This window comes from Ursus americanus, chromosome 18 (assembly GCF_024610735.1).
Source record: "Ursus americanus isolate L20-20 chromosome 18, mUrsAme1.1.p, whole genome shotgun sequence".
In the NCBI taxonomy this organism is placed as follows: Eukaryota; Metazoa; Chordata; class Mammalia; order Carnivora; family Ursidae; genus Ursus; species Ursus americanus.
Window position 1 is genome coordinate 49,089,993 of NC_142144.1, and position 27,965 is coordinate 49,117,957.

Here is a 27,965-nt window from a genome sequence, read left to right on the forward strand (position 1 = left end):
AAACTGTGTTTTCAGAATCAGACATAAAAGAGAATAACTAGGTAGGGGTTAGCTGTTAATTGTGGAAAGAACACCAGAGAGGGTGCTACCCCGAGCAATCTACATTTTCAGTGCCATCCTGATCAAAATACCAACGACATTTTTCAAAGAGCTGGAACAAACAATCCTAAAATTTGTGTGGAACCAGAAAGGACCCCAAATCACCAAGGAAATGTTGAAAAAGAAAAACAAAGCTGGGGGCATCACGTTGCCGGATTTCAAGCTATACTACAAAGCTGTGATCACAAAGACAGCATGGTACTGGCACAAAAACAGATACATAGACCAATGGAACAGAACAGAGACTCCAGAAATGGACCCTCAGCTCTATGGGCAACTAATCTTTGACAAAGCAGGAAAAAACATTCAGTGGAAAAAAAGACAGTCTCTTCAATAAATGGTGCTGGGAAAATTGGACAGCTATATGCAAAAGAATGAAACTTGACCACTCTCTCACACCATACACAAAGATAAACTCCAAATGGATAAAAGACCTCGATGTGAGACAGGAATCCACCAAAATCATAGGGGAGAACATAGGCTGCAACCTCTTTGACATTGGCCACAGCAACTTCCTTCATGCCACATCTCCAAAGGCAAGAGAAACAAAAGAAAAAATGAACTTGTGGGACTTCATCAAGATAAAAAGCTTCTGCACAGCCAAGGAAACAGTCAAAAAAACTAAGAGGCAGCCCACGGAATGGGAGAAGATATTTGCAAATGACACTACAGATAAAAGACTGGTGTCCAAGATCTATAAAGAACTTCTCAAACTCAATACATGAGAAACAAATAATCAAATCAAAAAATGGGCAGAAGATATAAACAGACACTTTTCCAATGAAGACATACAAATGGCTAACAGACACGTGAAAAAATGTTTAACATCATTAGCCATCAGGGAAATTCAAATCAAAACCACACTGAGATACCACCTTATGCCAGTTAGAATGGCAAAAATTGACAAGGCAGGAAACAACAAATGTTGGAGAGGATGTGGAGAAAGGGGATCCCTCTTACACTGTTGGTGGGAATGCAAGTTGGTACAGCCACTTTGGACAACAGTGTGGAGGTCCCTCAAAAAGTTAAAAACAGAGCTACCCTATGACCCAGCCATTGCCCTACTGGGTATTTACCCCAAAGACACAGACGTAATGAAGAGAAGGGCCACATGCACCCCAATGTTCATAGCAGCATTGTCCACAATAGCTACATTGTGGAAGGAGCCGAGATGCCCTTCAACAGATGAATGGATTAAGAAGATGTGGTCCATATATACAATGGAATATTACTCAGCCATCAGAAAGAACGATTACCCAACATTTGCAGCAACATGGACGGGACTGGAGGAGATTATGCTAAGTGAAATTAGTCAAGCAGAGAAAGACAATTATCATAAGGTTTCACTCATTTATGGAACATAAGAAATAGCAGGGAGATTGGCAGGAGAAGGAGGGGAAGAATGAAGGGGGTAAAAAGAAGGGGGAATGAACCACGAGAGACTATGGACTCTGGGAAACAAACTGAGGGCTTCAGAGGGGAGGGGGGTGGGGGATTGGGATAGGCCGGTGATGGGTATTAAGGAGGGCACGTATTGCATGGAGCACTGGGTGTTATACGCAAACAATGAATCATGGAACACTACATCAAAAACTAAGGATGTACTGTATGGTGACTAACATAATAAAAAATTAAAAAAAAAAAAAAAAAAGAACACCAGAGAGGGGAGCCAGTTTAACAAAGTAGGATTAAGACAAGGACTTTGGAGTCAGACTGAGTACAAATTCTGGCTCTGTTTCATGTTGGGCAATTTTGGCTCTCAGCCTCCTTATCTGTAAAATGGTACCTCCCCCCTCACTGGGTTAAGCTGATGTAAGGATTAAATGATATAATGTATGTCACAATGCTGGCACAAGATAAACATTCAATAAATGTTGGCTATTTCTATGAGTGCCACATATGCCCAGAAGTTTGCTGTGTGACTGTGTTATGAATTACCTGAGTCTCAGGTTCATTCATAAAAAGTTGGGGGAAAAAAAAAAAAGAAGGAAACAGATATCTTACAAACTCTTCCAACTTCCTATACTTAAGGTGATTCTTATTAGATAGAAAACTGAGCTCAGGGAAAGCATACCCTGGCCTTCAGACATAGAAAACTTCTGGCAGTTTCTTCAAGTTACTAGATCTGTTCCTCTTCCTGGAATGGACTTCCCTCTCTTGGTCCACCTGCCCAACATAATACCAAGTACCCCTCCCCCAACTTTATTTTTTTAAAGTCTTTCTCAATCACCCTTTACCTGTACTGCCTCCAAGTATAAGTGACCCCTTCCCTTATTTTATATCTCTACTGTGCCCTGTTTATACATTGATCATATCTCATGATACTTTCTTTGCTGCATGTCTGTTTCTTGATTACATGTCCTACTGAATTCTAGCATATGGCTGAACATACAGCATGTGCTTACTTACTAACTGTAGGCCAAATGTCTTTATTTAAAAGTTTTGATTTTTTAAATTCAATTCTTTTGCATATGTTATTTTTTCTAATCCTAGGAAAGACTTCCCTATTCAAAGGCACCACAACCTCCCAGTGTGCTCTGAAATGGAGCTAGAGCCTGCTGATAAGATCTAATTACATGCTAACTTTGTGATCTAGCAGGATGATTTGGGAGAGCGAGCCATGCTGATGGCAATCTGGCTGGCATTCCCCTTATACAGACTAGATTTTAAGATTTCTGAGGCTGCCAAGGCTTTTCATTTCTTTTGCTTCCATTTCTTAAAGTGCAGAAGGGTGGAATCCTACTTCCCATTTACTCTCACTGCTGCTGGCTTTTGGGTAGCAGTTCATCTCTAAATTATGTCATGAAAAACTGGTTTATGTGAAAATGACAAGAAACTGATCACACAATCTCCCAGAATCAGAATATGGGCTCTCTTTACCCTGACAAAAGAGCATTTCTAAGCTAAACTATACACCCTAGTTAAGGGGATACAAAAGGTTAATTTAGTAAAAGTCAATAAATAGGTTACACCAGAAACAATTATATATTCCCTGATACAGAAAAGTTCTGGATTTGCACTGCCTAACTGAAATAGTATTTACCAAAAATCTTTTAAACATCTTCTATGATAAAATGAACATAACAAGTGTTTATTAAGCACCTATTATGTGAAAGGGACTACGCTAGGGAGACTCTAAGAGAAGCCAGGTGCAGCCTCTGCTCTCAATGAGCTTCCTGTCTATTTGAAAAGTCAGAGAGCACTCTACTCACCGCGACATGAAGCAGACTGGGGCCATACTGTGGGTACAGTCCTAATGTATTCACATCACAGAGAAGAGCAGTGAATTCCATCTAGAATAGTAAGGCTAGGAAGGCTCATGAAACTGGTGACGCCTGAGCTGGACTTTCTCAAAAAGTAAGCTGTACAGGCAGAGTGGTGGGAAAGGCCATTCTAGCCCCCTGGAGACTATGAGCAAAGGCATGTGAAAGTAGCTGGTGTATCTGAAAACTTCAAAAAACCTGTGGCTTAGGTGAAGAGGCCACAAAGTTGGAACCAGATGCTGAAGGCCCTGAGTTTTATGCTAAGGAACTTGGATTTTATTTTGTAGACAATGATTCTTGTGAGAGGTTTCTGACAGTTATCTCAGATATAGACCTTTAAAAGGGCTTCAATTCAGATTACATCAGATTTTGGTTTGGGGAAAAAAAGATTTTTAACATCAATTAGGGACAGTAGGGAAGTGGGAAGGAGGTCTTCCCAATGTCAAAGAAATTACTGCCTGTTTTATGGTTTCAGGCCTCACATTTAGGTCTTTAATCTATTTTGAGTTTATTTTTGTGTATGATGTAAGAAAGTGGTCCAGTTTCATTCTTTTGCAATTGGCTATCCCATTTTCCCAGCACCAGTTGTTGAAGAGACCATCTTTTTCCCATTGAATATTCTTGCCTCATTTGTCATAGATTAATTGAACATATAGGTGTGGGTTTATTCCTGTTCCATTGATCTATATGTTTTAGAAAACATTTTAAAACCAGATTTGAAGACTCCACCTCTATCTTACTGATTTAGAATATCTAGGAGGTCAGACTATAAAACATGTCCCTAAGGGTATTCTGGAGATGTGAACAAGCACACTTGGGCAATGGAGTTCCACCTCTTGTTGGACTGGACAATCAGTTAGCTGAGTCACTAGGCTTATGATTCTTGAATTTCTCTCCCCAGCCCAGACCTTTCCACTGTGTTACAGACTCATATATTCTAGTATCTACTTAACTTCATGAGGATGTTTACACATTTCAAATTTATGCTAAACTCTATGCTAAATTTCAAATGCTTGAGCTAAACTCTACAGTATTCCCTGTATTCATGAATCTAATTCTACCCATTCTTCTACTTGCTCAGGCCCAAAACCTTATGGTCATCTTTGATGTCTCTCTTTGTCTCATACCTCAGTTCTAATATGCCAGTAAATTCTGTCAGCGCTGCATTCGAAACATATCCAGAATCAGAGCACTTGTCACTCTGGTCAGAGCCCCTATCATATCTCACTTGGGTTATTAAAAGAGGCTCCTACTGGTCTCCCTGCTTTCACTCTTGCCCCCTATAATCTATTCTATGTATGAATCCCTTTCAGTGTAAATCAGATCAGGTCACTCTTCTCAAAACCCTTCAATGGGTTCCCCAGTGACGCGTAATTAAAAAATTATTTTCCTCTTCTATAGACTGGAGAAAATCAAAGCTACCTTGCTGGGTTATTGTAAGGATGAGAAATTATGTTCTTAAAGTATGTGGCACTGTGCTTGGCATTTGAGGAAATGCTGAGTAAAATCAAAGCTATCACCAACATGATAAATTCTTTGTTGTATGTAAAGTTGGTTAACCAAGACTTATATTGAACTAGACAAATATAGAATTCTCAGATTATCATGGACAAAAGTTTTTAGGGTTTGTGGATTTAGATATAAAATCTAATGCTGTCTCTAGTATGACACTAGGCACAGGGACAAGACGGCCCCATCTCGGTAAAAGGAACAGAGTTGGTATGAGAGGAAAAGGAGGAACAAGAGGATGTTCAGAAAATTATATATTCTCATCTCCTTCCTCTCTGTCCCACCACCTCTATTGCCTATAGATTTAATCTAAAGGAGCTATAATATTGACTTACTAGAAGTTTCTAGTCTAGGTTTACTTTGATGGTCAAAAGACTATGAATAAAATATTAAAATCCTTTCTCCTTCCCTGTGAATACAAATGACTTTGAGTTAACTCTCTTGCTCTGCTCCCCTGAAGACCTGATAAAGGTGTAATATCACCTATTACCAGGTAATACTGCTTTTGGTAAATTTCACTTCTGATTGATACACTGGGAGGATTATGAGTGAATGATCAGTGCCTGGTGGCAAGCCCTAATTCTAGGCTTCTTTAAGTATAGCGAATCTTGTAACTGGCCATATCCCTTAGTGGGACCTGAGAAGTGACAAGTGATACTAGTGATACTGATTCTTATTTAGGACATGGAACCTCTAAGCCCCTTCTCCCCCTGCAACCTGTTATGTTCTCATTCTCTAGTACCCAAGTTGTCCCTTGGAAAGCCAGAAAATAACCCATGGCTGCTGTATGGACTGCTGATAGAACCACCCTTGAAGAAAATGCATGGCATTGCCCTGCATGCTTCCTGTCTTAATGTCCTTCCAAGTGACTGTTATGCCAGGGGAGGCCTAATAGAGTCATGTGGGATAAACTGTCTATTTGAACCTAAAAAGATCCACAAAGTGAGTGTTGTAGAGACTTGGGAGCAATTTGAAATAAACAGTTTCTTACTTTTTGTATTAGTTTCCTAGGGCTGCTGTAACAACGTATCATAAACTGGGCCGCTTGAAACAAGAGAAATGTATTCTAGAGGCCCCTTTCCTATACTTTGCCCTGTGCCTTCCTTCCACTCAGCCACTTAGCTGCTCCTGAGTCAAATTCTTTGTAATAAACCTGTAAATATTAAATAAGTATATTTCTGAGCTCTGTGAGCCACTCTGGCAAATTATCAAACCCACAGGGTGGGGGTCAGAGGCACCAGAGGCTCAGCCTTGGGACTGGTATACAAAGTGGGAACAATCTTATTGGACTCAGCCCTTAACTTGTGGGAACAGACACTACCCCCAGGTAGATGGTGTCAGAACTGAATTGTATGACACCAGATGGAGTAGGAAAATTGGTCAAAAGAGTTCTGTGGGTCGAGTACAGAGAGAAACAGTTCTCCACGTATGTATCTAAAATAGGATGCAGCACACTCACATGAGTGGGTGTTGAGGTTTTGACAGACATTTGTTGGAAAAACCTTGAGGTTCTTTTTCTAGAAAGCTTCTGTGAAATGTGAAGACATGTGGATCCCAAGCCTCTGAAGACACGGCAAAAGTGGTATTTTCTAAGGGGTTTGGTCGCCAAGACAGCAACAGCAGAGGATGGAGTGTTCTCTTTCCTCAGGGGAAAAAAAGGGGGGGGGGAAGACCTGATGTTATCTTCTTTAATTTTTTTTATAATATTTTTAAATTATATTATGTTAGTCACCATACAGTACATCCCTAGTTTTTGATGTCAAGTTCCATGATTCATTACTTGCGTACAACAATGTTATCTTTTTTTAAAGTTTCATTCACTGTAATTCAAAATCAAGGTTTATAACAAATGGGATTTCTCTAGATCTAGAAACCAATAGTCTCTGTGGAACACAGGAAGCTGGAGTAAAGAGGCTAGCACAAAAGTGAGTACAGGGTAGGAGGGGATGCAGGGGTAAGGGTGATGGAAGTGGGTGTTCACTGAAGTGGGGAGGACAGGGATGAGCAGTGAGTCTGTCCTTTTGTACTTCATCTTTCTCCCCGCCCTCAACGATGACAGGAGTGTTTGGGGAGAGACCTTCCATAAATAAAAACAAAATTACAACCTGCTTTAGGGGCGCCTGGGTGGCACAGCGGTTAAGCGTCTGCCTTCGGCTCAGGGCATGATCCCGGCGTTCTGGGATCGAGCCCCACATCAGGCTCCTCTGCTATGGGCCTGCTTCTTCCTCTCCCACTCCCCCTGCTTGTGTTCCCTCTCTCGCTGGCTGTCTCTATATCTGTCAAATAAATCTAAAAAAAAAAAAAATACAATCTGCTTTAAACTGCTGTATTATGTTCACGAAGTGGCTACTTTCCCTCTTGAACTGTGAAATTTCAAACAAGAAAACACAGTTAACGGCATCTGTCTGTCACAACAGGGAAGAAGAAAAGCCAACCCCCGCTTCTGGCTTGTGTTGAACACATACGACACTCGGAAGGGGCAGTCACGGTACTCCAAGTCACATTTTCATGTTCTAACCTAATGAATGTAGCATTCAGTAGGGAGACCAAAGACATGGAATAAATTTTCCAGATTTAATGAGATGACTTAATTCCTTTCTACCTCTCTATCCACCTTACAGAAACCAAACCTAGTTGCCCAAAGGAGCAGAGATCTGTGGCGGACAAATGCTTAATGATTCCTACTAGTATGCATAAGTGCTACCACCAGGCTTGAAAATTTAGAAAGAACCCTGATAATATTCTTGAAAAACTAAAGATCAGGACCACCATTTCATCCCACAGCTATCATCTCTGAAGGATCTGCTATGTGTAATTCACACACATCATCTTTTCAATTCTCCCAATAATATGAGGAACAGGCTTGGTTTCTCCATCTTATATACAAGGAAAGCAAAGCACAGAGAAATGATGCAAGTTGCCCAAGGACACGTAGCAACAAGCTGAGCCCAAACTGAATCTTAGCTATGTCTCAAAAGCCCACTCTCGTCCCAGAATGCCACTCTGGCTCTAGTTGCTTTATTAACATCTTTGTTAAAATAGGTCAAATTAGGACTTGTCAAGCTTTAGCTATATTTACACTTGTTAGCTGATTAAAAATGCAGAGGTGAGGAAGTGTGATAGATGCTGAGACTTGGGAAGCAGGACGAGTGCCGCACCATGAGTCAGGGGATTGGAGGGCTTTCCATCTACGTGACCTTGGCCAGCTACCTAACCCCCTCTGGACCTCTGCTTCCTCATCTTGAACATTAGAGGACTGGCTCACCTGATTTCTGCAATGCCTTGCAAATTCGAAAATCTCTCATGTGCACACTAGAGTTCACTAGGCTAAGTGGACAAGGTCATTTACAACGAGGAGGTCCTAGTACACAACCTAATGTCAATTTTCAAAACCAATGAAACTCATCCTTTGCAAAACCATTGCTGAGTTCAAAACCAATAGGTCTTACTTTTAAAACTCCAATGTAAAGATTTTGACTTTATTCTTTTTTTAAGCCTTTTGTTTTTGTTTTTATTTCCACAAGAAGGAACACTACAGCCAGAGTATTTCCTAATGATCTGATTTCTATTTATGGTTCTTTACAAAAATAAGAATTTTTTTAAAGATAAAATAGTTCAAGGAAAAGAAAAAGGTAATTTATTTTCCCCTCTTAAAGAAAATTGTCAAATTTCATTAGGAGTAATCAATTACTTAATACAGCAAACACTGTGAACAAGTATGTTAAAATTTAGAGGCCAAAAGTGATATATAAATGTGTACATACAGCCTCTTTTTAAAAATAAAACAATTAGAACTGCATTCTCCTGTGTGACAGAATCTATTTTCATTTCTTACTTATTAATGTCAGGACACATGCTATCGAAGAAATAACACAGGACAGGGTTCAAATTGCAGCTCTGCTACCAGCTCTGTAGGGAAGAGAGGTGCTTACCCTCTCAGCCTCACCGAGCCTGGTTATAAGTGGAAGATGATAATACTTTGTGATAGAATTGCTGTGATTTTATTATGGATGGATGGATATAATCAAAGCAGGTGCTAAATAAATGTGAGTTATTTTCCCCCTTTTGGCTAGAGAAAACTGTGGTTGATAGCCATTTCATCGAAATGGCCTCCAAGAGCTCGAAGTCCGCTTACCTCTTCATTACCTATCAAGGCTCAATGATGCCTTTAGTTGGTGCAATAAATTAATTCTGAATTATTTTAACTAAATCTGTAAAGCCTAGTACAGAGATTACAACTGAAATGTGAGCATAAATCCTCAAATCACACTAAATTAGATCTGGAGCTTAATATTTGCAACAAAATGTATGTAGTAAATAACACTTCAGCATATATTTCACATTGGCAACCCGTGTGTAATGGCCTGATTCGCCCAGGTGAAATCTCAGAGTATCTACAGATCTGAAATGAGCTCTCTGACGCTCCTTACACTGTAGGCAATGTGTTGCCTGGACTTGCACACTAACAGTTACTAAAGGATGCAAAGGATATATACATGGTAGCAAGGATGCGCGTAAATTTCCACCTATGCAGTTTCTTTTGAAGTTAAATATTCTATAAATATTCTTCTAGAGACTGAGGAAAGAGAAGAGGAAGGTCTGACTTATACAAATATGTAACTCTAACACTGGATTATGCTACTCTCAACCCAAATAATGGTAATTATATAACACTTCTCTCCAAGGCACCAGAGCTCTCTTATGCCTTGCTGAGTGGGAAGCAGTGGGGAGGTATTTTAAGACACTGGGGGGGGGGGTTCCACAGCAGCCCTAAGAGCCCATGAGATGGGCCAGTGAACATCTCCCTCCTCCACAAGGGGTGTTGCTTGTGCCAAAGAGGACTCACAGGGAGCCCTGGGCAAGCAGGCGATTACAGCACAGGAGCATAACACGGCTCCTGCAGCTTGAAAAAATACACAACCCCCACGAGTTACTAATATCATGAGCCTTTGCTTCTTCCGGCCCAGGAAGCAGACAGGGGGTGGACACTTGCACCGTGTTACTGTGTGGGGAGGGTCCTGCAGTGGAACTTCTCCCTGGAGGCCGTATCTGTGGAGGCCTCACCTTACTGTGCATCTTTCTGTGGAGGAATTGCTAGGCAAGCCCCTGAGATACCCCCAGCTAGGCAGGCCCTGCAGACCATTGGCAAGAGAAGGGTGAGTGACATTTCTCGAGCCCCTACAAAATGTCAGGCACTGTGTCCAGTGCTTTTCACTGTCTCATGTTTCAAAGATATCTTCAGTCTTCACTCCCCAGGGAATTTGGGAGACTTCATCATAAGCTGAAAAGATGCAGACAGGTTCTCCTAATCTACTTCCTGCTCCCATGGAAGGTATCCAGGAAGCCAAAAGTGATCAGGCAAATGGCCAGATGACCCCAGAAGACAGTGATATACCTGAAATAGGAGCTTTAGTTGGGGAACAAACAGCCATACTGTATTAGTTTTCCATGCTGCGTAAGAAAGTTCCACAACTTTGGTAGCTTCAAGCCACACTTTTACTATCTCACAATTTCTGTAGGTTAGAAGTCCAGGTGCAATGTACTGAGTCCTCTGTTCATGGTCTCACAAGCTACAGAGGTATCAGCCAGGCCATCTTGGTATCAGGAAGCTTGTGTGGGAAAGAATCTGTGTCCCAGCTCACGCAGGTTGTTGACAAAATTTCAATTCCTAGTGGTGGTATCACTAAAGGCCCTGGCTTCTTACTGGCTCTCAGCTACAGCCACCTTTATATTCCGGAGGCTGTCCTCAACTCCCTGACACTTGGCCCTCTCCTCAGGCAGTCGTAACATAATAATTTGCTTCCTCCAGGACAAGTAGGAGAATCTCTCTACTACTAAGAAAGATTTATATAAATAATGTGATCATGGAGGAACATCCCATCAACTTTGCCATACACTGTAACCTAATCAAGGCAACATGGTGCTGATCCCATTAACTTTGCATTATTCTATTGGTGAGAAGCAAGGCACAGATCCCACCTACGCTCAAAAGGAAGGGATTGGGCAAGGGTGTGGGTCATCAGAGGTCATTCTAGAGTATCTTCACCACACATCCCTAGACTAAAGGTATCTCCACATTTTGTAGAACATGACAGTGAAAACAAAATGGACTGTGGAGAGAGTCATATGTGAACACTGGAGAAATTACTTAGTCTCTTCTGAAGCTTCAGTTTTCAGAAATGTGAAAATAGGAACAATGATCTGTGTGTGTAAATATGGATGTTCTCTCAATAGCTCCAGCCCAATGACCTTAAACATGAGATTATACACTTTCACGCTTTTTCCAAAGCAACTGTGAACTCTATGAATTGTACATGACACCAAGTAGACATTACATAGACAGTGACAGCTCTGATCCTGGCACGTTCGAGTCTGCAGATCACGAGTCTACCTGGGGGGTCAGCTACTGCTATAGATGGAGCTTCAATGTGCTTAACATGATCTGACTCATTCATTCAATTCAGCAAATTAAACAGTTACTACGCACCACTGTGCTAGGTACTGGGTATATAAATGAGCAAAACAAATACAGTCTTGTCTCTGATGAGTTTATGACACAGCGGGAGAGATAAATAGCACTGATTTAATACTGAGGGCACTATTTGTATATTAAGGATAGTAAACAGGACAGGGTCTCTAGCCTGGTGGAAATTACACTCGACATGGAAAATGTGGGTGATGAGATGATTCTTAAAAAAAGAAAATATGGAATAATTTCAAATGGTGATAGAAGAATAAAAAGGATATGAGAAGAGTGAGAAGAGGCTACTTCAGATAGTGTCCAGGGAAGGACCGCATAGGGCGGTGGAATGAAGAGAAGGTGCCGCCACATGGGAGCCAGAAGAAGAGTCCCAGACAGAGAAACTTCGTGTGCAAAGAGCCTGAGGCGGGAAGAAGCTGAGCATGGCTGAGGATCGGAGGAAGATAGTGAGAGTGGACGGAGAGCAGCAGAAGCTCAGGGGTAGGGCAAGAGCCAAGTCACGGAGGGCCTCATGGCCAGTAAGTGTGTTCTCAGTTCAGTGGGAAGCCACTGGAGAATAATAAGCAGAGAAATGACGACATAGGACTTACATCTTTATAATGGAATGCCCCAGCTGCTATGTGGAGAATGTAAAGCAGGGGGTAGGAACAGAGGAAGACAGGATTCTGAACAAATAAAAAAATACATAAAAGCAAATACCGTGAGAAATACAAGAAAAGATAAGAACTGGGCTCTCTGACTGCAGTGTGTGAACAACAATCCTGCACTCGGGCTACTTGCATTATGGGGGCAGACACAAGTCATACCTTAACCAGCAAACATGCAATAGAAGGTTAAGCAGTGAGAAATGCCATGAAGAAAAATAACACAGAGAGGGCTTAAAGAGTGATGAGTGATGTTCTAAACAAATGGTCAGGGAAGCCACACAAATAAGAAGACACTCGAGCAGAGACCTGAGTGAGGACGTTGAGATGTGGAAGCAGGTGAAGCCGGCAGGGCTGGCCCCGTCCAGATGGGGGGGGGGTGCTCTGTGTCTGAGGAATGGCAGGGAGGCTGGTGAGGCTGGTGCCCAGGGAGCCGATGGAGACGGGTAGGAAGATGGGAAATGAAGTCAGATCGTCGACCCTATAACCCATGATAATGGCTTTCAAATATTATTCTAAATGGGAACCACTGGAAAGATTTGTGGAGGGGACTCACATGCAGGCCTCACGAGAATGCAACAGCGGGGTGGGGCTAATTCAGAGGAGGCTCAGGGAATGGTTCTCAGGGAAGTGATATTTAAGACAAAGCAGGAAGGATGAGTAACAGGACAGATGTCAGGTAAGGGGCAGGTGGGCATTCCAAGAAGTGGGAATGGCCAAGTGTCAAGTCCTGCTGCAGGAAAGAGTGTGAGGCAGCAGAGAGACCCCAAGGCCAAGAAGCCTGCAGGAGGATGTACAAGAGGGAGAAGGGACGTGGAAAGACAGAGAGCAGGGACCACCACACGCACGTAGGGGATCAGTGACTCAAGGCTATTAGAGTGAGACTCCATTTGCTTAATTTTCTATATATATATGCATATTTTAAATGTCTAATATCTGTTATGATTAAGTACATTTTATATAAAGTCCGGCTTTAGCAGCCTTTAGAGACACAGAAAATGAGTATCAGTGATCTATCAGTGCCACCTGACTTAAAACCGGATCATTTAAGATGCCTCAAATATATTAGGAACCTATTCATTTTCAATATTTTTCCCAAAGATACAGTGAAAACAGGAAAACCCTCCGGCCTGCTCAGTACATACAGTGTATGAATGACACCAGTACCACCCGCCGTATTTTCCTCTTTGATATGTTCATCCCTGAAAGACCTTATTCCTTTCAAATGTAACAACATTTTCCTCACAATTACTTTTGTCATCTGTCCTTCATGCATTTTCATTACTTTTCAATGTCAGGATTTAGGAATGTAAAAGCTCCAGCTACCAGACTCTGTACATATCCCCTATTAAGAGAAAAATAGATACATTCATTTGTGCACCTAATCAGAAGACATACGGAGGGCAGACAAGGAACCAGGCACAATGCTAAGAGCCCTGAAAAGCAAGACGAATACAACTGAGGACCTGCCCTCCAGGAAACAGCAATTTGAGGATGCTGTGGAGCCAAGGATTTGAATACATGAATGCCAAATAATATATGTATTGATTTCAGTCCCACTGTCACCAAATATCCTACAATCACTGTATTTTCATCTACGGAAGGAGCCTGTGGGAAAGAAGTATAACAATTTTGATGTAATATCTTCCCAGGGACTAATGAGATATTTCAAAATTAATACAGCTAACTTTTATTTCCACAGGCAACATTCCACAAATGAGATTTAAAATTATTATTAAAAAATTATGAATAGACACAAAATGACCCCGATTTAATACCCCAATCTGAGGCATGCTGGAGCTAAATCATGCAGGCATTCAAGGAAAGAGCATTTCTGCAGAGAACCAAACCTTGACTGTGCACAGTGTTTTCATGTCCAAACTGCTTTTTATCTACGTATCTTGGAAATTTGCATAGGATTATGCAACTTCTCAGGGTCAGGACAACTCCAGTGCAAACTGAAAACGCCTCCGTCACAACCACGAAGCTAAGGCTAGGAAGGAAGCACAGCCCAATGTGGCCATGTCCATCATTCTATTTCAGGGGAAGATCTCCAGTGCAATGCCGTGTAACAGATTTGTAGAAGGTTAAAAAAAAAAAAGATATCCTAGTCTAAAATCAAGGGTTTATTTCTCTCCTGAAAAAAACCACCACCAATATACATAAGCCAAGGAGCTAAACATCAAACATATATCAAAATATAATAAATAGCTTGAATGGCAAATTAGCCAGAGCTGTCCATTATGGGAACCACTGGCCACACGAGGCTATTGATCATTTGAAATGTGGCTAGTCCAACCTGAGTTGTGCTCTAAGTATGAAATACATACTGAGAAGGAAGGGAAGAGTGAAGGGGGGGTAAACAGAAGAGGGAATGAACCATGAGAGACTATGGACTCTGGGAAACAAACTGAGGGCTTCAGAGGGGAAGGGGGTGGGGGATGGGATAGGCTGGTGATGGGTATTAAGAAGGGCACATACTGCTTGGAGCACCGGGTGTTATACAGAAATAATGAATCATGGAACACTACATCAAAAACTAAGGATGTACTGTATGGTGACTAACATAATAAAAAATTATTATTAAAAAAAGAATAGAAATGTGAAGATTTGAAAAATAAATAAAACGATGAGTTTAAAATACCTTACTTAACTAAGTTGAAAATCTTGTTGAAGTAAATAATCTTCTCAAAAAAAAAAAAAAACCACACACTGAATTTAAAAACCTAGCCCAAGAATAAAAAAGAATGTAAAATTTCTCAGTATTTTAATATTGGTTAAATTTTGGATATATTGGGTTAAAAACATATTATTCAAATCAATTTTCCCTTTCTTTTTACTCTTTAATGCGGTTACTAGAAAATTCAGAATTACACATGTGGCTTGCATCTTATTTCTATTGGACAATGCTGATTTAGTACTTCTTTCTCCATAAGGCATCAGACTACTCATATAAGAAAACTGACTTATATCTTCTTCAGTGATCTCTGTTCTTTGACACCATAAGAATATAAGGGCTCACGATCAGTACTAATGCTTCTCACGTTTGAACTATTTCTCAGTAGTTTGCAAATTTGTGCTGATTTATGCTGTTCCATTCAGAATATTTCACAATCTGTGGTAGAAGACTTTACAGCTCTCTGGTCTATGTTCTTGAAAGCCTTGGTTCACAGTGCATACCTATAAACCTGTGACCATTCACCCTTGCTCACTTTGTTAGTGGAATTTCCAGAAGGAATTAGCTGTGAAGTCCTCCAGGCTGCTCTCCTCAGGGTGTATGTATCTTAGGTTATTAGGCTGTGAAGTACCAGAAGTCAGGGGCCCAATCTTGGTCCTGTTTCTATCCCTAATACATCTAAAGTTGGTTTTTGCATAAAAATAAATGCATATGATAAATGTTATATGGGAAGAGCTGATGGTTTAAGGAAAAGCAAGAGTTTTTCCTTCTCTCTATATTACAGCAGTTTTATCACTTTAGCCAATGACTGTCAACGGTGTTTCCTAATTCATTTGTTCAAATACCCAAGTGCCACCAGTTGCCTCGAACCAAGCTGGGGACTGGGGACATGGGGATAAGACAGTCACAGTCCTGTCCTTACAGGGGAAGACAGACAAAAGCACACACATAACACACATTTACAGGAAATGTGGCAGGTGCCACCAGGGAAAGACAGCTGGAATTGTGACAGGGAAGTTGACAGGGGAACCTAACTGGTCAGGGTCGAGGAAGGCTTTGAAATGACCTTTATGCTGGACCCAAGGGTACTATTTGCTTGGCAAAGTGGAGGGGGGAAGGGCAAACTAACCATGCAAGGAAGGCCCTTTAAGCCACCTTAAAAATTTGAAACTTAATCCTAAAAGCAATGAAAAGCTATTGAAAGGTTTTATGCAAGATAATGATATGATCAGATTTGCCATTTAAAAACCCCACTCTGGAAGTGGGCAAGAGTGGAAAAGGGGCCTACACAGTGTAGAACATATCTACAGATTCATGAAAATTAATCAGACTCTCTTTGGTCATCATTTCAATAGGAACGGGGTTTTAAGAATATATTAGATGGATATGCTCCACAACCTGCAAGATCTAAAAGCCAGAACACATCCCAGGATACTAATCTAATACAAGATATTCTCAAACCCTTCAAAGTATAAATTTCCACTGAATCTACCAGTCTGTCCATGTACATCTGTTGGCTGGCATCAGTCTCTGTCCTGACCCAAGCTAGATCTCGCTTATTCAGGACCAGCATCTAGTGATACATACTGGTTGACCCAGTTCCTGGGGTCACTGAGAGGCCGAGTGGTCAAAGTATTTACCAAGAATGAGTTTGAGAATATTCTTTCTGCTCTTCTGCATCCAAAGACTGGGTGCCCCTGAGTGTTTGCTAGACTCCTCCATACCCTTGTCAAGGACACTTGGATAGTGAACAAATGTACTTGACCAGCCACTTTTCCAAAGTGCTATAGCCAAGTGTCTGCTCTCAGGGTAAGAACTGACGGAGAAACTAAATCATGTCTATCACAGACCAATTAAATACAGATTGTTTAAATTCTATAGAATAAGTATATGAAATTTTGTTTTGTTCTGGACTCTTCTGGGTGACAAAACACTTGTACGCATATGTGGCCTGTCCATATATAACTGCTTTTCTGAAACCAACCTGGGATTGCCTGGTGATGACCTTAATTGTTCTTCTTGGAGGCAGATGTCCGTTCAGTTTTCAAATAGCCATAAAACCAACATGTTGGCAGCTAATAAGCACATTCAGCATATTATTAAAAATGTCATTTCTAAAAATTCTTATCTCCCCTGTTACCTCCTCCTGTAATCTTTTTTATTAAAATAAAAATAAGTCTCAATCCTACTATTTGTTTCCTTTCTGAATTTCTGTTGTATCCACTCTGACTGGTTCCAATTCTGACTTCATCCCTTCCTAGGTGTGTGACTTTGGAAAAGGTTCTTAAATTCACGGGCCCTTGTTTCTTCCTGCAGAAAATAAGGCTAGCCCACTGTATTAGTTTTCTAGGGCTACCATAACAAATTGCCAAAAACCGTGTGAGCTAACGCAACAAAATTTACTGTCTCATAGTTCAAGAGGCCAAAAGCCTGAAATCAAGGAGTCTGCAGGGTTGGTTCTTTCTGGAGGCTGGCTGGGAGAATCCTTTCCTTGCCTCTCCCAGCCTCTGGCAGCTCTTGGAATTCCTTGGTTTGTGGCCACATTACTCCAGTCTCGGCCTCCGCTTCACAAGGCTTTCTTCCCTGTGTCTCTATGTTTTCCCTTCTTACAAAGACACCAGTCATTGCTTTAGGGCCCACTCTAACTCCAGAATGAGTTCATCTCAAGATCACTAATTACATCTGTAAAAGACTCTATTCCTAAATAGGGTCATATTCTGAGATTCTGGGTGGCCTGAATTTTGAGGGGCCATACCATTCAACACACTATACCTACCTACAACAGAGTTCCATTATACTCAAGAACACTGATGGTTTCCTCTAAGGATTTGTGTTACAATGGACTTTTAGTGTCTTTTCCATAATTAGGAATTGTTCAACTGTGTGCTATTTTTCCAATCAGAAAAAAAAAAAAAAGGTTACTTTTAGAGTTGAGACAGTGTATATAATTAGCAGGGCCCTAAAAATGCATTAGTGCTCAATAAATAGTCTATTTTCCCTCCCTTGCCCTATAATTATCTTAGCCTTACAACAATGAGTTACCAGCACAACTCATGTGTAAATCCCAGGAGATCAGAGAGCACTTCAAAGTTCTCTGCAAAGATGAAAACAAATTTCTTGCCCTTATTCAATGATTTCTTATGGTGAGGCAGGTTAAGCAGCTCTTTCCAGAACCTGACCTAACACGTTGTGCTAGGAATACTAAGGAATAAATGACCATCTAAGAGATCCCTGCATCTCTGTGGAACGACTATAAAGTTCATAAAGAAGGCTCTGGTAAAAATTAGGAACTTCATTTTTGCCACTGTGCCTAATTTGCTCACCATCTGGTTCACAATCAGTTATATTCCTAGTTCCTCTAGCTTACTATACTTACTTCTGTATTTTCCTTCCTTACATAATCCCATCTCTGATGTATTTAAGAAGAAAAAAAAAAATCAAGACTGTTACTCCTACAAGGTTTGTTCATCTTGGAACCAGCGGCTGTGCTACCACAGGTCAATAACGCTCGGCAGCAGCAGGAGGCAGTAGAGAGCTAGTCAGCACCTCCTACTGCCCTCCCTAGCTCACCGCTTATCCCACACCTCCTTTTCTCATCTCTTGCCCACTAGTGCTCTGTATCCAAACACACTGGGGATGACGCAGTGTCCAGACCACCCTCCCAGGACCACCAAAGACACTGGACTCCCAACCTGAAACTCCCAAAGAAACTAGTCCCCAAAGTGAGCAGTTTTCTAAATATTCATACTTGTCAGGTAAATACCTTCAGTCTTGCTTCAAGGCTTTCCTCCAGCCTTTCTACACTCTGCATCGGAACTGATGTCAGGAAGAGGAGTGAGGAGGGCGATGATATAGGCCATTCTGCCTTGTTATACCTTGTGTCCACAGACACTGCCCAGTTCTTTCTGGTTCTCCTTTCAAGGGGCAGATCCATTACCTCTATTATAACTTCCTTCTCTTAGAGAGTAGCGAGTTAGCGGGAACAAAGGCTAACCAGCCACGTACTCAGAGAAGAATCAGAATGAAGAACAACCCTCCAAAAACTTCAGTGATGCTGTATGAACACAAACCCTCCGTGTTTCACAAAAACTTTCTACTTTTTCACGCCTTCTGGGAATCACTATATTTTATCTTAATATTATCAATTCTTTCTTACCATCCCTTGAAAATCAAAGTTTGATTGCCAACAGCATGCAGCTACCCTGCCCTGATGTGCCACCCAGGCTGTCCCTGCCATGCTGTTTGTTCAATACCCTACAGTCAGCCAAAGTATCACAGAATCCTCCAGTTACTTCGACGTGAGCCTTAAAAAGTCCCCCCTCCTCCTCAGTGAAGGTGTTATACAGGAGGAAGTCACCGAAGCTCCAGAAAGGTGGGCTGAGGAAGAAGCGGCACACCAAACCTAACTATCAATCGAAGAGAAACTACAAGTTACGTGGAGGGATACGCTGAAGGTATAAAGCAATCCCTTACCTGGATTGGGTTGAAGGTATTCAATTGTTTTGGTCATTATTTCCATCACAGCCCTACTGGTGACATCCACTTTCTGAAATGAGAAAAGAGATGTTCTAAGTGACAAGAATTATTAGCTCGAGAACCTAAGTTCTGCTTCAGTAGCTATACAACCACGGGTGCTACAACAGAGCGCCAAGCTCTGCCGTGCGCTGTGAGGGGCTGGAGACGCCCAGAAGGAAGAGTCGCGTCTCACTCAGCGAGGCTCCATCAAGACGTGGAAACCCTATTCACTGAGAGAGGAACCTGGAATTTCCTAAAATCTGTTTCAAAACATACTTCACTGTCTTCTGGCAAGTAAGGTGGAGAGAGCTTCTTCTTCCCCTAAGTGGCCTGAGGTGGTCTCTGAAAATGATTCCCTGTTAAGTTCACCCAGAAAGCCCCACACAATCAGGCAAATCAAGAGGTTCGAATCTCCATGTTCACTTTAAGAATACTCCTGAAACTGCCCAAGCCATGGAGGGCATGCATATCCAAAAAGCCACCAAAATTCTGTTGCTTTGTAGAATTAATATGTTCCATGCCGTCGTTACAAGGCTGGAGTTGGCAGGTGTGTCCAGGCCAAACAGTGGGGTTGGACACAGGGCCTACACCCGATCAAATACTGAATTTTTATTGTACATGCGTAAAAATACAGGCAAAAACGCTGAACTTAAGGTTCTTGATGTCAATTCTCTGGTCCTTGAGCATGTCCGGGTGAGTGAAACCCCCAAGGAACCCCAGATTTATAGAGCTCATAGTCCGAATAACCCCTGCGTGAGCTCTCTCTGCTGCACTGAGATGATTCGTACTGAAAAGAACAGAATGTTCCTGAACCAAAGAGGAGGTTGCATGTACACAGGTGTGCACACGTATACACCTCAGGGGGAAAACCAAAGGAATAAAAACATATGGCCCATGAATAAATTCAGCATAAAATAAATGTAAATAAAAGTTAAAGAAAAGAAGAAGAACATGGAGATGATGAATCATATTTTTCCCCAGAGGCATTTATGGGATGTCTGCAGTGGGCCAGGCATGGTGGCAGGTATCGGGGACAGAAAAAAAAGAAAAATGTAACACCAACTGTTTATTCAAGTAAGAGATGGAAAGTTTGTGGTTTTTTTTTTTAAGATTTTATTTATTTATTTGACAGACAGAGAGACAGCCAGCGAGAGAGAGAACACAAACAGGGGGAGTGGGAGAGGAAGAAGCAGGCTCCCAGTGGAGGAGCCCAATGCGGGGCTCGATCCCAGGACTCCAGGATCATGCCCTGAGCTGAAGGTAGACGCTTAATGACTGAGCCACCCAGGCACCCCAAGATGGAAAGTTTTTATTTAAGTTCTCAGAACATCCTAAGTATCTAAAATTATTGAGCAAACACTCCTAATCAATCCTTAAACTTTTGGTTAATTCCAAATAAAAATCTCAATCTTAGAGTCTATCTCTGCAAAATTTTGAATGGTCAGCATTTGCGTTCAGCAGGTCAGCATGCCCTCTCTCTGTTGGGCCCTCCTCCTTCATGCAGAATCTGTAATAGTTCACTCTTCATTCCCTGATAAAATCCTTTCCTTATCCACATGCATGGTCCACTCACTCACTCCACGCCACGGGAGACCTAACTAAATAAAAACAAATGCATCCTCCTATCCAAGGTATGTGCATGGGATATATGACATAGATATGAGTGAAAGAAATTGTTGATGGTAGAATTTCAGATATTAATTAAGTCCAAGGGGACTTTATTGTTTTGTTTTAACTGGAGTTCAAGGGCTCCTCCCTTAATTCCAAGAATTTTTTCAGTAACATACTGTACCTACATATAAAATGAGGCTTTTATGGATGGGGTAAGTGTCTTTCATAATCAGAAACCAAACCAAGCCAAACCATAGCATATTTTATCATTCAGTTTGGTTTTTCAATATTTAATAATTTCCTATTCCATGGCAGTCATATTTTTATGTAAAGAGTTTCTTATTACTGCAATTAACAGAGAAAACCATTTTTTCTTATGAGGTCATCATGGTATAAAATTATCTTAAGAGGCATTCCTATTCAAGAGTTGCCAGCCTACATAAGAACCCTGTACCATGTCCCTTTGGTTGATCTGAGTTTGTAGGAGGCCTTAGATTTGAGTATGTACCAAGTCATGTTTAGTACAGAAGTGAACAGGGGTTCGCTGGAGTTGTGTGGTACAGGACTTGTGTGGCCCTAAGTGGAGGTACAGGCAGTATTAGCAGAATACCAACCACCCAGTATGCACTCAGTGTCATGGAAGTGAATTAAAGGTTGTGTGCACAGCAAACATGCTGAAAGTCCAGGTTACATGCATGGCAGGAGGGAAACACAGATCTCCTAAAGACTATATAATAGGGATGAAGGAACTGAATGTCAAATGTGTATCCAAGGGTCCTGTGTGACTATGATGAGAAGAAACAATCCCAAAGTTCAAGGTTTCTAAGAGAGTGAGCCCGAGGAGGAACTGAATTGTCCACTGACCATTTGATAGTCTGAAGTCATCTACTACTAGGCTGTTAACCAATTTCTAACTTTCCCCCACCTCTGCCCTCAATAATAATTATGCCCACCACCATCATAAAGTGTTTTCTGTTCATCAAAAATCATTCTAAGAGCTTTAAATACCTTAACTCATTTAATCCTCAGCAACCCTGTGAAATACAGAGAGGTTAAGAAACTCGCCTGATTCCGGCTCCAGAGTCTCTGTTCTTAATTATTACCCTATAACTTCTTGAAAGTGTAAGCTCCTCATAGAAAGACAGGCAACAGCGATACCTCCCAAATGAAGAGAGAGCCCAACTTAGAGCTGTAAGTCTCTTTGTGACATCTCCCAGATGGGGCTGGGGATCTGGCAGTGGCCAACACGGGACCAGGGGGAAAACACGTGCCATCTCATCTCCTAGGTTTTTTTTTTTTTTTAAACTCCTCAAAACCTGTGGAAACTTCATTCACAAGAACTATTCTACCCTAATACCATTTTGGTATTTTGGGCCTCTGCAAAAGGGAGGCTTTCCCACACTGAGTTGTTTGACCACATGCCCTCCGTTACACAGACTTCTCTACAGAGGCCGGGTTCAAGAAGTGTGTACTTGGAGTGGTCCATAGAGAGGTCAGCAGGGAAGGTGTGAAAAATGGTTCTCATTTAGGGCATAGAATCCCCTGTCCATTCTGAGCTCTTTAAATAGACAGCTCAACTACTCAGGCTCTGTTAATAGAAGCCTCTAACTTGGCTAAAGCCAGTGGTCTCAGGGAAGGGCACAGAGATGCCAATATTAGAGCACAAAGTTTAGTTCCCAGGTGGGATTCGATCTTCAAAGGGAAGTAGGAATAAAAACTACCCAGTGTCCCCTGTGGTTTCACCAAAATCTTCCAGGAAGGAGCCCATACCACCCTCAGATCTTCAGATTTTGTGCCCAACAAGGCAGACTTTGACACTTTTAGTTTCCTAAGCTAGACATCACCATAAAACAAGCTCTAGCCAAAACTTTTTGATCAGAGTGTAAAATAAAATTCGCTTGACATCCCCTTCTGAAAACAACTTCATCCAATATAATTATTTATGCATAGTGTTATCAAGACACACCTCAAATAGGGAACAGCTTATTAGCAAATTCATTCACAGGAATCTTTCTCTTGATTTTACTGTGACCGATATCGCTTGATAGACTTAAAGAACATAATAGAGACCAGTGGAACATCTAATCCAAAGCCTTAATGTTTTGAATGTGCAAGTTCGAACCTAGGGAAGGGAAATGAACTGTCTGGGGTCACACATCCACTATGGCTGTGTTGGGAAGAAAAGTAGTTCAAAGGTCACAGGTCAGAGGTTTTCTAAGAAAGACCGCGGGAGGAGCTAAATAGTCCAATGGCCATTTGCAGGTTGGAGGCTGACCAGGTTCTAACTTCTCTCCATCTCTGTCCTTGGTAATAATGTCTGGGAGTCTTTTTGCTAAACTATGTCAGTCATGGACAGGCTGAGGACCATTACCCTGTGAGAACCCTGAGTGTGCCTTATTAGGTATTTGCTAGGAAGCTATTTATATACTTAAGCTGGTAATGTCCAAGCACATATTCTCTTATTAATAGGCCTGATATAATTAACATGAACTAAGATTCCCATTTAAATAATTTATTCTAACTTGCAAGAGCTCATTCCCATTTGAGAACAGCCGTTTAGCTCTGAACTTATAACCTACATCGTATGATTTCCTCAATGCCCAAATTTTCCCATTACTTGAAAATAAGTTTTGATGCATCATAAATCACAACTCCCATTGCTGTGAACTGCTGAGACTCCACTTCTTTAACTAGCCTTGTCTGGATGGGGGTAGGGAGCCACTAGCGAAGGCTGTTTAGAGGTGAAACTGTAAAAATATAAAAATAGGTTATGTTTTCAGGACATAAAAACTCAATGTAAGTTGTTGGGTTGTTTTTTTTGTTTGTTTTTTGTTTTGGTTTTAGGGGGTTTTGTTCTGTTTTGTTTTTTTCTGAAGGTAGAAGCATAGGCATATATCCTTCTGGTCTTTTTTCTTCAGTTTTCTCAATACCAGGCTTTTAGTAACTCTCATACTTCAGTCAGGAGGTTCCTCCTCTGCCCTCCAGTCTTGTGACTTACAACTTTGAGTAGGGAGAAAATTGGCTCTCTTTACCCGCTCTACTCACTATACCATTTTTCTTCCTTAGGCGAAAGCAAGGGTTGGCAAACTGTGGCCATTGGGCCAAATCTGGGCCACTAGCTGTTTTTATATTTTTAAATGGTTGGAAAAAGTCAAAAGAAGACTCCTATTTCACTGCACATAGTAATTACATGAGATTCAAATCGCAGTCTTTTGACTGGAACACGGTGATGCTCTTTCACTTGGGGCATCATCAGTGGCTGCTGTTGCCCATCAGCAGAAGTGAGAGGTAACAGCAGAGGCCACAGGGGCTCTCTGACCCACAAAGCCTAATATGCTTACAGGAGTCTGCCAATCCCTCGCTAAGGTTCTATTTTTACCAACGTGTGCCACACTGAACCTATGGACGCTGGTCATTTCAGCAGCGGCCCCACCTCTAGAGACAAGACACAGGGAACCCAAAGGCACTGGCTTGACTAGAAGGGGGCTGTGGTTCTGAGACATCTGAATACTACCTTTTCCACTAGAGAAAAAGCAGTCATTGCATCCTGAAGCTTGGTGACAACACCCATGAACTACAAAGCACTCTTTGTGGGGCACCAAAAGGAGTAAAGATAGGACTTTATACCATCAGAGGCTGCATCGTCCCAGATGCTGTCTCAGGGACGCAGTAGCAGAGTTTAAGAGAAAATAGGTATCTTAAAATGGAAGACAGTTTTTGGGTTTGGTGATCAATAATGAAGAGATGAATTAAGCATCCACTTGGACATGGGGTAACTCACAGTGGTTACAAAAAAAGAAATGTTAATGTGTCACATGAAACACTAAAATCTTTTCAAATTCTTTATTTTCCCATCACTGAAGTTAAGAAAATGAACCCATGAAAAATGTACACGCACCCACTTAAAGCAATGAGAGCCCTGAATGAGACACCTCATTAAACAAGTCACAGAGACATAATGAAAACAGCTCCCTGGGAAAGTTCGTCTGGCAGTGAGATACAGGCTGGCCCAATAAGGATGTTTTAATAGTTCCCTACTGACTTGGAAGAATTAATGTACCTGTTCCCAAATTGCTCTGCGTATAGCAGTTACCTGGTATTCAGAAAGCCTGATTAATAGTGTGTTGAAAAATAAAAATAAACAAGGCATTAGGCTGAAATTTCCCCAGTGTATTTTTTTTTTTTTTTGCTAATCTTCTTAGGCATTACCTTTAATGAATATTAGCGTGGAAGTGTATTATAAACACATCACTGAGAAGAAACTTGACTTCCCTGAATCTCAGGATCAGCAGAAAGGTATCTTTAAAGCTCATCTTATCTGGGGCTCTCACCCATGTCACAAGTCTATGCCAGCGAGTGAGGGTCTTAGTACAGTGATCCCCACCTTTTGTTTTACCATCACATCCACGAAGACATTCATGAGCATGACAGACACCGACAGGTGCACTCAGGGGCAGGCGTTACTCTGAGCCTGCTGGCAGGAACTTTATACCTTTCTCCTTCATTTGAGATAAACCACCAGAATTCAACGAAGTGATATTATTAAAATGTGACATTATTAGTGACAAAATTACTTGCCACAAAACTCCAAAGAGATGATGACCAGTGTGCCTCACACCACTGTCAGTCACACTGTGGTTTTAGCCACTGTTTAAAACATGGGCAGTGATGGGGAATTCAGTTACAGCCATGGCTTTTTTAAGCAGCTCTGACAGTCAAAAATTCTTTCTTACATTGAGCCTGACTCTCTCCACAGTTTCTACTCATTAATTCTATTTTTACCACTTGGGAGTTGGATAGAAAGATGTAACCCCTTTCTACCCAATGACTAATTAAATGCATGAAGATAATGACCACAGACATTCTCCTATCAGCCTTTTCCCCACACCCCACTCTGCAAATAATCCACTCTTTCTCACTTTCATATGGAATGGCATTCTTCCAATTCTTTTCCAACATCCTGCTTGTCTTAAAACTTGAGGCTACACTTCAGAAGAATTCCATTCCCACTGAAGTGGTGCATAGCCACATTTCCAACCCTATGACCTCTTCTGGTTTCAACAGGAGGGATTTACCAGGACACTTTTCAGGCTGTAAAAAGAGGTACTATACTCCTTGGTTTGGACTTCTACATTACCCATATATGCAGAGATAGGAGAAAATAGCAGGATTCAGCTCAGGCACCCCTCTTCTCTAGAAAGCTTCCACCGATCTTTCTTCCATGAAACCACCCTGTCTTTCATGGAAATCCTCCACAGGGCACCATGTCCTGTAAGCCACGTGATTTATGTGCCTATTTCTTCCATCAAAACTGGAAGCCTCTTCCATCAAAACAGGGCGGGAACTGTAACTTAATTATCTTTGTATTCCTAGTGCCCAGCAAACACTTTGCACATGGAGGACACGTTTACAGATATTCCACACGAATTACTATAACCACACACACATCTACATGGGCACACACACATACAGAATGGCAGCAACAGACGGAAATTTGAGAAGGAATTAGAGATCCTCCAAATTCTAGAACTTCCTCTTGACAAAAAATCTATAGTTTCTCAATAAACAAATCTTACACAACGTCTACACCACAGTAATAAATTTAGTCTGTACTTAACAAATCTTGTAAGCAACAGATTCCATTTAAAACTAACACATAAACAATTCTATGCAAGGCACTTAAGTGGAGGAAAGAAATGGCAATGAGCAGGGCTCCTGCAGAGACAACAGAGCTGCAGGATTCCACCCAATCAGCTCTGGGAGCTGTGAAGGCTTAGAGACACATGTGTAATTTTAGTGCATCTCGGCAGGAGAAGGGCTGGGGTGGCTGATTAGAGAAACAGCCTCTAGGAATACCCAATTCTCTCTCCCAGTAGTGCTGCTTGATGCAAACCTCTAATTTATTTCATTTTGTTGTCTAATTGCACCTCTAAGAACACAGTTGAACAAAAAGGTCTCTCTACCCCAAATGCCTGATGATCAGAAAACTGACTATGGATAGGTGCTTCTTTTGTAGGCTTGGGAACATTGAGCTAAAATGTTTTTATGAGTAATCAAGAAATTAACAGGACAGAAAAGATTTTGGATTCCAAATCCAAGACACATGCTTTCCAATTACCACAAAAATCTTTACCTTTAATGCAAATTTTGCACTGCTAGAGAGTATAAAATTTGCCCAGAGCCACAGATAAGACAAAAAGAATGTGCACATAGTAAAATGAAATAAAACAATCTCCACATTGTTCTGAAATGTAAATCTCTCAATTTACTAGGTATAAACCCAAATACAAAACCATAGGTGTGCTCCTTAAACAATCAGCAGTTGTTGTTGTTTTTAATTCCAGGAATATATTTTTTGAAACAAAAACTTCAGAAGCTTATTATTTTCTAAGAAATAGGAGAAATAACCTTACCCTCAGACCCAGAGGAATATCTTGGGTCTTTACCTGAAGTAAGACACTTAACATGATCCTCTTTCATTTCAATTAGTTTGCAAGATTGTCATGGATTCAAAGGTTTAATGAGTTGCTCAGTGATAAATTCTACTCTCTTCTCTAAATTTCCTATTCTTTTTAGTTTCATTTAAGAAATGGAAAGCTTGCCTTAGCTTAGTCAGTGAGCTACCTACCTTGTTATCTTTAGTCCTGGCAGATGCTGAAAGCTGAACTCAAATTCTGACTCCTTAGGTCTAATTTCCTGAACGTCTGACTAATCTGTCATTAACAACATGGCACTGGGGAGGCATGCAGAGATAGGAGGGAGGGAGGATTCAAAGGATAAGGGGATCGAGAAATAATGGGTGGAGACAGAGGCTGGTGCAAATTAATAGACCTACAAGCTGCTCCTTATGAGACATGAGGAACTCTAATATTACAGGGAGTGGAGGAGTCAAGTCATTATAGGCAAGTGAGTCAGTGTCTGGTCTCAGATGCTGCAGAAGATGGATGGGTAAAATACCATTTCCAGAACAATGAACAGCAGAGTCTACTAGCTTTGGTTAAAGAACAGGTGGTACTTAGAATTGTCCAGAGATGAGAAATAAGGACCAATGAGGACTTCATTTACCCCACTGGGGGCAAACAGCTGTCAGGCATGAGGTGTAAGAGGCTGGCCTCCCAGACTTCTGGTTGGGACTAAGGACTCTTGTATTAAATGTCCTCTCTCAA

At 41.3% G+C, this 27,965-nt stretch overlaps 1 protein-coding gene across 2 annotated transcripts in view; it reads right to left on the minus strand.

The window, feature by feature from the left end:
• Positions 1-27,965, minus strand: part of SH3GL2 (SH3 domain containing GRB2 like 2, endophilin A1) — a 205,129-nt gene that overhangs the window by 17,989 nt on the left and 159,175 nt on the right. For both annotated transcript variants that reach the window (XM_045780701.2, XM_045780700.2), the window contains exon 3: positions 19,147-19,219. In XM_045780701.2, coding sequence (XP_045636657.1) covers positions 19,147-19,219 — 73 coding nt within the window. The remainder of the gene's footprint in view (positions 1-19,146; positions 19,220-27,965) is intronic.